General features: G+C 40.5%; 1 protein-coding gene across 4 annotated transcripts in view; it reads left to right on the top strand.

The window, feature by feature from the left end:
• STAU2 (staufen double-stranded RNA binding protein 2) overlaps positions 1-12,234 on the top strand; it is a 271,721-nt gene extending 259,487 nt beyond the window's left edge. For all 4 annotated transcript variants that reach the window (XM_066578585.1, XM_066578583.1, XM_066578584.1 and 1 more), the window contains 2 exons: positions 8,771-8,856; positions 11,107-12,234. In XM_066578585.1, coding sequence (XP_066434682.1) covers positions 8,771-8,856; positions 11,107-11,200 — 180 coding nt within the window. In that variant the 3' untranslated portion in view covers positions 11,201-12,234. The remainder of the gene's footprint in view (positions 1-8,770; positions 8,857-11,106) is intronic.
• Positions 12,235-12,463: the final 229 nt, after the last annotated feature.

Raw genomic sequence — 12,463 nt, 5'->3', positions numbered from 1 at the left:
ATGAAGCCCAAATAAAGGGGGTGTCCATTTGTGTACGGTTGATGACCTATCCACAGAATAACTCATCAGTAGTAGATTGTTTGGGGTCCGCCATCAGGGACCACCATTGATCAGCTGTTCTCTGGGCCGATGCCTTAATGTACTGAGCTGATTTCTGCAGGAGGCAGACAGCTCTGTTCCCACTACAGTGGCCCAGCTTGGTATTGCAGACCAAGTTCAAATGAATTTCAGGGGGATCTTGCCTGCAATACTAAGCCCAGCCATTGCAGTGGGAATGGAATTGTCTACTTCATGCAGAAATCGACTCAGCGCATGAGCACACTGGCCCAGCAAATAGCTGATCAGCGGGGGGTCCGTCAATCTGTTATTGATGGCCTATCCTGAGGATAGGCCTTAATAGTTTACATCTGGGCAAATCCCGTTAAATAGTGCTTAGTTCACTGCACAAGCATGCCGGAACAGTAAAGAGCTGATTGGGGCGAGTCCCAGGCAATGGACCTTAGCCTATTTACTCTTGATGACCTGTGCTGAGGATAGGCCACCAATAGCTTACAACTGAACAACCCCTTTAACAATCAGATCAGGAAAACGGGGTAAATCCCATTCCTCAAGTTGACTGCGCTACTGCTTGCTGAAATTTGTGATATTTATTTCCGGGCTTTTTTTTTTGTTGTTGTCGAGGTCTATGATTTGCTTCATCATTTTACTCTTTGGATGGTCTACAAATAGGCTTCCTACTTTCTCCTTAATTTCCCTTATTATTGTAACAACTTTTTTTTACCTTGTAAAGCTGTAACACAAACAAATTGTCATTGGACTGAGATGCTAACCAGTCATTTCTACTCTTTTGTTGTTTTTTGGCTGTGCGATGTACTATAGTTATTACAGATAAGCATGACCATGTGTGTCTAATTAAACCCATGGAAGCTCTGTGGAGAGATTATTTCATGTCATTTTATTTTTCAGTACCAATTGTTCTTATGAATGTCTAAATACAACTTACTTGGATTAGTTAAAAAAAAGTCTCCCAAACCCCATTAGTAATACACAATACTATTCTAAAATAATCGTGAGCTACTGCAGTCCAAAGGAATTAAAATTAATTTTTCATGATGACCGAAGTTAAAACTGTTTACCGAGGACACTCGTAACATCTTTTTTGGGATTTCCAAGCTTCCAGTATGTAAACTATCACTCCCCGCTAAGTCCAGTAAGAGCGAACACTTAAAAGACCACCAAGCCTAGAACTAGAAACTGATTTATAGAAAACAGCTAAGATTCCCAGACTTCTATATACATGTTTAAGAAGTACATAAAAGGGCTGAGTGAAATATAATCAAGGAAATGGTGTAGCGGTCTCAAACTTCTTAAAGGGGTTGTCCCGCGAAAGCAAGTGGGGTTATACACTTCTGTATGGCCATATTAATGCACTTTGTAATATACATCGTGCATTAATTATGAGCCATACAGAAGTTATTCACTTACCTGCTCCGTTGCTAGCGTCCCCGTCTCCATGGTGCCGTCTAATTTTCAGCGTCTAATCTCCCGATTAGACGCGCTTGCGCAGTCCGGTCTTCTCTGTGTTGAATGGGGCGCTCGTGCTGGAGAGCTGCTCCTCGTAGCTCCGCCCCGTCACGTGTGCCGATTCCAGCCAATCAGGAGGCTGGAATCGGCAATGGAACGCACAGAAGCCCTGCGGTCCACCGAGGGTGAAGATCCCGGCGGCCATCTTCGCAAGGTAAGTATGAAGTCACCGGAGCGCGGGGATTCGGGTAAGTACTACCCGGTTTTTTTTTTTTATCCCTGCATCGGATTTGTCTCGCGCCGAACGGGGGGGCTATTGAAAAAAAAAAACCCCGTTTCGGCGCGGGACAACCCCTTTAAAAGGCAGAAACTTTATTCCGAATTTATTAAAAATCAATTGTAGGAGAAATTACAATAATAAAGGCTCCTCTGCATTTCGAACTATACTTTTGTGATCGTTCATAGCAAAAGAAGATTGGTCAGCTCAGCTGAGTGAAACGCTGATCATCTTTACTCGTCTATAGCCTCAGAGCACTAGAGGTTAGATTTCCAAAACCTTGTAGCAGCAACATCAGATGTCCGGTAGAATAAAAACCACTTCATTTGGAAAATTCTGTGTTAACACAACGCCACACCGTAACCCTTCCAGCGCGTTTTTGACTTCTGTCATTAATCATAGCTATCCCAGTAATGCAGTGTAAGGTATAAAAAAAAGGCTAAACCCTCTCATTCACACGTCCAATTAAGTGAGGAACAAAAGGAAAAAAAAAGTGGCGGATAGTTGTGACTCTTCAAAAAATGCAATGGGTCGTAATACCCAACTTCTCTTTTATTAAATAGATTAAAAACCAATATAAGGTACACGTTTCAGGGTGAACCCCTTCATCAGTCAAGTTGGGTAGAACATCACTCTTGGGACTGGATAAATATGGATGCCAAAGGTGGTGGTGGTACCAGTGCGAAAGAATCTGGGGCTGGGGACACCAGAAGTGTTCCTCACATATCTGGCGTGCCCACCATTGGTGGGTTCTTCTGGTTGTTAGGACCTCCACTATCCAGCTAATTTTCACAACCCCCTCTGGGGCTTTTTGGCTTCGAGATATTCATTTGTGACCAAAGCCTCTAGGACCATTGGTTTTGCTCCACCCTTCTTCCTTCTCACATGTCCAATTATGCCACCTATATTACACCTTCAGTGGTCCCGTAGTGTAACCCACAAATTAAACGCGACGTATAGGGCAATAAATAAAATACACCACAAAAGATGTGTTGGAGTTAGTAGAGCTATGCATATTGTACTCTTTTGATATGCTATAGGAGACTATTTTTTTTATTCGAACTTGCAGGCTTTGCAAACTGAGTGACCACAACAGTGAAAAATAGTTGTAAATAAACTGGGGTGAAGTAATCTACCTATAGTAGGGCGTTTCTAGCTACATAATTAACATTGTCCTGTAATGTTTCTGGCAAAAACTATATATATATATATATTATGCGAAATCCCTAACTCACTGACTGATTGACTCGCCGCTTATTCTCTAACTTCCCGTTGTCGTACAAACTTGTTGTCCTGAGCTTTAATCCTGGCCAATAGTAAATATATGGCATGAGATTAAAGCTCCTGCAGTCTACTCACTGACAGCTGAAGACCCGGAGGAGAAGACAGAAGCAGTAGGGTTATCTTTTGCAGACTACATAGCACTCGGTGAGCTCTACGTAGAGAATAGTGGAAGTCCCGTTTCTGCTATTTCACCCAGCAATCATGTGGTCGCCAGGTGCCCCCTGGCATGGCAGAGCTGCAGAGTCTTAAATCAGTGACTATTGTCACACTAGGGGGATGTTTTTCCCTGTAATTGGGGTTCCTATTGATGCCCCTGTTTCAGCGGGAAAAATGTGAAATTAAAAAGAAGACCTCGTGAATGTCATTCAGGGGCCTGATATGGCGTCATGGGCGAAACAGATGTTATAAAAGAAGGTAAAAAAATACAGAATAAAAAAGAGAAAATGACCCACCGCCTACACCAACCTAAACAGTCACCATAGCCACCGTGTAACCTGAGACTATACAAATTATATATTAAAACACCCAAACCAAAAAGGGGAACCTTCTTGCACATTATTTTATTGTAACTGTTCTAAGTGAAAAAAATAAAATGTAAAAATCTTTTATTTTTTTTCTTTGTACGCATTACCCCTAATGAAACAAAAAATTGCCCTACGTGTCATAAAAAAAAGAAACTACAAAAATAAATCACTAAAAAAGTCTGCGGTCCTTTTTAAGACTGAACCCCCCTGCTCCCCTTAAAACCTGTTTGATCTAGAGGACCTGGTGACACGGGGAGATATATGGATCATTCCTATGAAACCTGAATTGCAGTGACATTTTTATTATGTCCACACATACACGGGGATTTCTTGATTGACAGAAGGAGAGATAGAAATGAAATTCCCTAAAGAAAAGTTTTTACTTCAAGCCGATCCGGCCGCATATTTATAAGAAGAGCCGAAGCCAAAACAAACAGCCTCCCGCTGGCATCTGCATTTTGGCAGCACTGCAACGTCTAAAACAAGTAATACATAAAATGTTTAACAACATCTGTTTGAGAACCTGCGGGAATTAGCTCACAATGCAATTGTAAAATGTTTGTAGAGTGAAATATGTCTTTATGCATTTGTGTAAATAATGGCAGAGAAGTCATGTGTCCTAATTAACTGGAGGGCGCTAGCATTCCCCACCATTTGCCAATCTGTTATTAACCTTTCCTCCGCTCCGGAAAATGCCAGATGAATTTTGTTGCTCTTCAAGGTTTCAGGGCTGAACATTTCTCATCAGCAGGAGACAGCTTTTCAAACACTGTTCAAGTGGTATCAAGTATAATTAAAAAGCTTTACCCTTGCAGCATTTTTGACACAGTCGTGCCTTTGGCACCTTGCTCCATTTTGTTTCGGGCCGTAATCATTGGTTTGACTCCTCCAGCATTGTGTTAATGACTCCCCTGGGTTTGCGCATTGCATTTTAATATGTTGTTACCTTATTTGCCCTTAACAGAAAGGGATTTAGCAGTGTACCATGGAACATGGAATTTAACACTGCATCTGTGCTTTATTCGAAAGGCAAAGAATAGTGATGAGCGAGCATACTCGCTAAGGGCAATTACTCGAGCGAGCATTGCCCTTAGCGAGTACCTGCCCGCTCGAGAGAAAAGGTTCGGCTGCCGGTGGCGGGCAGGGAGCTGCGGGGGAGAGCGTGGAGGAACGGAGGGGAGATTTCTCTCTCTCCCCCTGCTGACTGCCGCTACTCACCGCTCCCCTGCGCAGGCACCCGAACCTTTTCTCTCGAGCGGGCAGGTACTCGCTAAGGGCAATGCTCGCTCGAGCAATTGGCCTTAGCGAGTATGCTCACTCATCTCTAGCAAAGAACATAAATAATCTTCACCCTAAAGGGCTTCTATAGCATTCTATAAGTAAGAGCAGACGGCATGGACTGGTGCTCGCCAACAAACGTTGCACCACTATGCGAATGTGGTGCTTGGAGATAGACGTGTTATGTAGACTTTGCTACAAACATACAATGGAACTCCGTAAACACTGTTTGCATATATTATACTCATTTCTTATAAAGGGGGTATGTTGACTTGGTGGCCAAGTATCCTCACTCCACATGTACCATATTTTGCAATATATGCTTCAACTGGGGTATTTCCGAGTGCCTGAGAATCCTAGATATGAAGAATCTGGTCATATATAATGGGGAACATTGACAATCAAAATCAATGATCACAAACAGATATTCTTTGACATTTTTGTAAAACCTCTTCACCGTGACTGCGTCCTCTCATAGAAAAGAATCGGACCCCTATTTCAATAGTGAAGGAATTAAAAAGGGGCAAACCTCTCACCAGACGGCAGTGTTGGCAGGGTACATTTATGGTCATCCTAAACCGAACCAGTTTGGCCTAGGCCACGGATGCTCATACTTGTCATTAATTACAGTCCCATTTTCTTCTGTCAAAACTTTCTCAATCTCATTAGGGACTGAGAATGTAATGCAATGAGATCGTTAGTGGATGACGTCGTCTAGGTGGAGAATGACATTCATGGGTGCGGATTGGCTACTTGGGTGTAGAAATTCTGGAATAGTTGCAGAGATACCAAAAAAAGAGGTAGGAAAAGCACAATCCTGAGATTGCTCCCAGCCTGACTAGAATAACAATATGGATAAAGTAACTTTTACAAATACATTCGTTAGCTAAAGGGGCAAGGAAGTAACAAAAATATGAAGGACGTTTCCTGTTGTTTTTATTTAATTGGTGTGACATGAAGATAGAGAAGAAGGAAAATATAAGGTAAGAAGATAGAAATGGAGAAAGACAGATTTATATGGAAGAAAAGTCGGAGATTGGAAAGAAATTATGTAGATAAATAAGATATAGGTCATGCTGGATGGATTGAAATGAGAAACAGGTACAATTACTGATGGCTGCAGTACCACGTTTACATCTCCGCTGCCTGTACGCAGGTTTTCTGGCACTTTAAACTCTACCCATCAAGTAGTCCTAACCTTAATTCTTGTTTTGATGTCTGTGCAAAACCCTGAAGTGCACTCTTCATTACATTTTAGCACTTTGGCCCTTGTCCTTCCCTTAAAGGGAACCCGTCCTTTTTACCTACCATTCCTGAGCCAAACAGGCAAACTTCAAAGTATCTATATCCTAAATCACCGCAGCATTTCAGAATTGCGCCTACATGAGGGCACTGTGCATATCTGTCCTGGGTTCATGCTGGCTGTGGTTTGACAGGTTCCTTTCAAGTGGAACACCCTTGTTGATCTGTAGTTGTATATGGGGTCTGTGAGTCCTATTATATCCAATTTTTATATATTTAATAAGATGTCTGTTCTCACTATAAGCTGTGGGAAATCCATTATTCTTCCTTTTAGACCCCTTGCCGGTGGACTATTCATTGGAACATACACAGTTACAAATAGTGAAGAAATTGAAATATTTGGGAGTTGTGGTATCTTCTAAGCCTCAAGACCATATATCTGCCAATTTGCTTCTATTGGTACGATAGTTCTAAAATAAGTTCAAGGTCTGGAATCTTTTTCCATTGTCGATAATTAAATCTTCTTAAAATGGTTTTGATGCTACAACTCTCTTATATACCTTAAAACTCTACAGTTTGGATTTCATTGCAGTTTTTCTTTATACGATATTTAGGAGTTTATTATGGAATAAGAAATCTGCTAGAATTAAATTGAACACCCTACAAAGGGATTCCCGGTCTGGAGGGCTGGCAATTCCAAATGTTTGGATATATTTTTTGATGCATCAATTGCAACAGTTGAAGGGATGTGGAGAAAGAAATGAGGTGGGTTTGAATGGCAGATTAGTTTCTAAAAGGACAGGTTGTTGCCCCCTTATAACTGTATGTGAGAGGGGGAATAAAGGAGGAAGAAGGGACTATATCAAACAATTATTTTAATGATTAAGCTATGGAATACATTTTAAGCATATTTTGCAACTAGATGGATTTACTTTCTCTCCCCCCCCCCCCCCCCCCCCCTCCCCCTCTGGAGGATTCCCTAAATTGCCAGAGCTTTTTAGGTTGGGAGGATTTTCATCATGGGAGAAGAGGAGTAATCTTTTTGGAACAAGTACATTCCGGGGGTCTTTTTTTTTATAGCTTTGAACAATTTAGAGAGCTTAATGATGTTCCCCATAGTTATTTCCTCCAGTTACGATACGGATTTGCTGCTAATGCCCATTCAGTATCTGTGCTTACAGTTCAACCCCCTTTGTGAATTTTCTTGGGTGTTCTGGAGCTACGAAGCGGGTAATATCTTATTTATGTAGACAGGGGCTTTCTTACTATTTACAGCAATTCCCGATAAAGGTAAAAAGAAAATTGGGAAAAAGATGTAGGCCACATTAGCGAAGATAAATGGGCCGCAGTGTTGCATGTGATTCCAATGATATTTCTATCCAAAAGTCAATGCGTATTGCAATGGTAAAGTTGTTTAACATGGGTATAGGGTTAAACTCGGACTGTCCAAAATGCTATATCTATGGTGCAAAATTAACACAAATGGTCTGGGATTGTGTAAAATAGCGTGAATTTTGGAATGTGGTACTAGAGATGGATAATTAAAAAAATATATATCTTGTTATATCTTGTCAATGTTGGTCTTAATCCCAGAATTTGTATATTGGGTATTGTTGATGGACATACTCTTCTGGAATTCGGAGAGCATTGTATCAGGCATGGAAGCTGATTGCTGCTCGTTGGATGCAACCCGCTTTTCCGACAGTAGGAGATTTTGTTTTAAAGAGGGGAGGTTTTATATTTGGGAAAGCGGATATATCAACAAGAGGCTGGTTGACTGAGCTTGAGGAAATTTGGGAAGATGGTCCGATACATATAATGGATGATTTACATCAGTGCTGGTTGCATTAAGGTATTGTAGAAAAGTTGATAGGATTTAGAGAATGTGGGGGAGAGGGGTGAGAAGGTGGAGAAGAGTTAGGCTTTTCTTTTTGTACGTGTCTAGATATTTTTTGTTGGGGATGGATGAGATTATTTGCTTACATATAGTTATGATTAATTGTATTTGGGTGGTGTAATATGTTTATTGTGCTTATGCATGTAGGAATGAAGAGGTAATTGTATTTTAAAAAAATATAACTTCAATAAAAATAATCTGATTAAAAAGATATATTCATAGATTTGATGTAGGAATGGAAAGAAAGATTGATATAGTGATTGATCTAGATTGACTTCCGAAGATTAGATAACGGTGTTGATAAATGCTCATAGTTAGGAAAGAATTTTTTAAATAATGTATATTTGCTTTAAAGGTGGTGGTCAATGAAATGAGCACTGGATCGGAGAGAAGTATCTGGACATGTGGGTCAATGTGAATGGGATCCAGTGTCCCTGAATGTGCGCTACTACTCTGATTTCAGTGGGGCTGTAGGAGAACTAAATGCTTGAACGTGACCGCCATTCCATTCAAGTACCCTCTGGACCCCCGTTCTCCTGATTGATGGGGGTCCCAATAGTTAGACCTTCTTCATGATCAAAAACTTATTTTCTATCTTGTGTATAGAGTAGAAGTTCTTTTTGTGGGATAGATGATGTATACACTTAACTTCCATTGATGCTTTTCTTATTTTCACACATTGCTAAGGTCACAGCACCTAAATCTTCAAGTCTAATTCTCTTATCATTTTTGTGTTTTCTCCAGGCAGCTTTAAGTGCCTTGAAACAATTTTCAGAACAAGGACTAGATTCCGTGGAAGGTGCTCTCATGAAAGAAAATGGACCATTTGAGTAAGTATTTTCATGACATCAAGGCCTATATTATATTGGGCTATGTACTGTAAGTACTCTGTTTTTCTAGCCGTATCCATGCTGTGATAGCCATCTGCGTCATCCTGTGATACGTTGATCATGGGGTATCTTAACAGAGAGTTACATAGATACGGGTTGTGTCCAAAGCCAATGACTCCTTTTACATTATCTCTAAAATGATTTGACCCTTTGAAATACTTCCCAACTAAGGATTGCTATCTTATGTCAAACCTTAAACCCGTAATACTGAAGGGCATACATGTACGCCCTCCAGCAGCAGGGTTTGTATGGAGCCGATCCGGTAGCCAAGTCTGTTCTTTGACAGCTGACATCCACCAACAGCAGCCATGATCCACGTTCATACTATTCGCAGCTGGTAACCTTTTAAACGCCCTGATCGGAGTTTGCGGTTTTCAAGCAGCCCCATCATCCGCAATGTGATTGTGAGGTGTTGTTCAATTGTCATGGCAGCCGAAGGCCTTCTAAAGGCTCCCGGGGCTGCCATGTATTTCTGCTTATTAAGATGGGCCTGTGGCCTGTTTTAATAAAATGCTGAAAGAAATACCATATACTGCAATAGAGAAGTATTGCAGTATATCCTATAAGTGATCAAATGATCACAATTTTAACTCGCCCATGACACTAAAAAAATTTTTTAAATAGTATTGTCAATAAGATACTAAGTGTTTTGTTTTTTAAAATGCCCTTTTCCTGTATTTATAATAAAATCAAAACAAAAAATATATTTGGTACGGCCCTCTGTAAAAGCTCGATCTATCAAAATAATGCATTATTCATCCCGTATGGTGAACACTGTCGGGAACAACAATATACAACACCAGAATTGCGCTCTTTTGGTAATCATGTGTCCAAGGAAAACTGTAATAAGCAGCGATTAAAAAGTTGCATTTATTCTAAAATGGTACCAATACAAAACCGAGGTCATCCTGCATTGAATTGTTTTTCAAGATTCAGAAGTAGAATAGCAAAAAAAACAACTAAACTTGGTATCATCATAATCATACTGACCAACAGAATAGCCATTTATAATATCATAATAATTTTTGCTACAGTGCGTATGCTTAAAAAAATGATACGCCACTCCCCCCCCCACTCCGACAAGATATAAATTCTCCAGTATATTATATAGTACATTAAATACTATTAAAAATACAGCTCATCCTGCAAAAAACAAGCCCTCAGACAGCTACATTGACTGTAAAATAAGAGTGCCCTGATTTTTTTCAAAGTGAAGAGGAAAACCAAAATAAAAAAAAAAAAGGTCCACGTCCTTAAGGGATTTAATAGTTTAAAGGAGTTGTCCCACATCTACCTGTTTTGCTGGAAGAAGCAGACAGCTCCATCCATTTTGCAGTTGCTCAGGCTGTTGCTGTAGACTTATTGAAGTGAATGGACATGCTATAAGAAATCGGGCCACTACACAATGTATGGCGCTGTCAGCTTCCTGCAGCAAAATGGCTAGAAGTGAGACAACCCACTTTTATTAAAGACTAGTTTACTGTAATAGAACAAGGTGGATTTGCCATTCTATATTTTAATAAAGCATCATGGCAACACCGCTGTGCTGTAATGGCAGCCATATTGACCTTCATTAGAGATGAGCGAGCACACTCGTTTAAGGCTGATGCTCGAGAGAGCGTCGGTCTTTTTGAGTAACTGATTACTCGTCCGAGCACCATGCCGGGGCGAGAGTGAGGAGAGATCTCCCCCCCCCCCCTTCCCGCATGGTGCTCGAAGCAGTTACTCGAAAAGACCGATGCTCTCTCAAGCATCAGCCTTAAACGAGCATGCTCGCTCTTTTCTAACCATCATTTATTAACAAGTATAAGTAAGAAATGGCTTCTTAATAACTTGACAGATTAACTCACGGCTGGTGAATTATTTCAAGGAGTTAACATTTACTTCTATCTTATAAGGTCCCGTCTTACACTCTGGTCTTCAGGATGACCACATGTAGCCAAAAATTGCCATGCAAATGAAATGTTCCATGATAGAATGTATCAATAGATAGGTCCAGAGTTTTCCCCATCCCAGAGGTCTCCACATGATCTCATCATCATGCTATCTGAACATAAATATTGTTGCTTCCTTTCAAAATGTCACCCCTTGGGTTGACCTCTGAATCTTCTGTGCCATCAGCTAATAAACATGTCTTGAGATGTACAGACGCGGACCCTAAAGCCTCTTGTTAATGTATTAATCTTTCAGACAAGCCAAGCACCGTGGAGAGAAGGCAGACAATACGCAGGCTAACTCAGGCACCAGCGCTCAGGACTGCAAGGATTCAAAGGCCGTCGTCTAGGAGCTTCACGGCGGCCGCTGCATCCTTATAAACCTGTCAACACGCAATAGGGTGTACGTGTACAAGGAAACGAATCACTAATACCATTAAACAAGTCTTATGTGAAGACAACACTATCCTAAAGCAAGAGATAATACACAGTACTGTTTATATTCAGAGGGGGATCTATTAGCGTAAAGCACTTCCCCCTGTAATTTGAGACCACGTCTTTAATTTAATTGCTTTGAGACAACCGAAATCTGATCTCACTAGTGCTTCAACTTAGTTTATTAGCAGAAGTGTTAAGAGAAATGAAACTTAACTTTAATCAGTTAAACGTTTAAAGAAAAAATATGAAAAAACAAAAAAAGGTTAAGAAAAACCACATTGGTTAGCGTTTTAGTGCTCTGTTTTACCGATATACTCATTCTTTTTGTTTGTTTTTTAGTAACCGCTTCGATATTTTAAGACTTAACCAATGACAGTGCTTAGTGCTTGTGAGAGTCGTAGTTGTTGTCTTCATATATATTCACTGCTTATCTTTTTTCTAAAGCAAAGCGCAGTCTGAAATACATTTACGGCATTTAGCAAGAAGATCCTAACTAACTGAAAAAAACAAAAAAATCAAATCATGACCGACATTTGCTTAAAAAACATGAGCTGATGTTTGTAGCATTAAGTGCCCCGAAGTCCGCCGTCTAGGTACTACCCACCCTGTAACTAGAAAAAAAGTTTCTTTTCAAAGTTTTTACTATTTTATTTGTCTTTTAGCCTGCCCTTCACGCTGTCGTGTGAAAAACATTTACACCCATTGTGTTGTAATGACTCACAGTTACATCAACTGAGTGTTTTTAATACCTGCATTCTGCCCTCCGACATCAGCTAGCCCAACGAAGACGAGCATGTATTAAATGAGCAAAGGAGAATTAATTAAAACAACTGGATAGACACTGTCATATGTAGCATAAGGTTTTGTTAATGACTCTTGTACCATCTTGTTGCGGGACAGTGTATTATGGCCAAATGCAGTAAAACCACATCAGTTCATGTGTAAACTGGCTTTGACTCTTTATTTTATTTCACACCTAGCTTATGGCAGAATCAGCGATGGGGCTACAGGGGAGGTTTTGAGCAAAGTAGTATTATCCTCTGATACGCCTGAGTTTGAAAGGGTTTTGCAGTTTGAACAATCCTAGGAGGGTCGAAGTGAAACTAGTGCCTCCTATCTTAGACGTGTGCAACAGATGTCGACATCACAGAAAAAATTAGGCAGTGCACGGTGCC

The sequence above is a fragment of the Eleutherodactylus coqui genome, chromosome 9 (genome assembly GCF_035609145.1).
Source record: "Eleutherodactylus coqui strain aEleCoq1 chromosome 9, aEleCoq1.hap1, whole genome shotgun sequence".
NCBI classification, from domain to species: Eukaryota; Metazoa; Chordata; class Amphibia; order Anura; family Eleutherodactylidae; genus Eleutherodactylus; species Eleutherodactylus coqui.
This window is presented reverse-complemented; position numbering and strand designations above follow the sequence as displayed.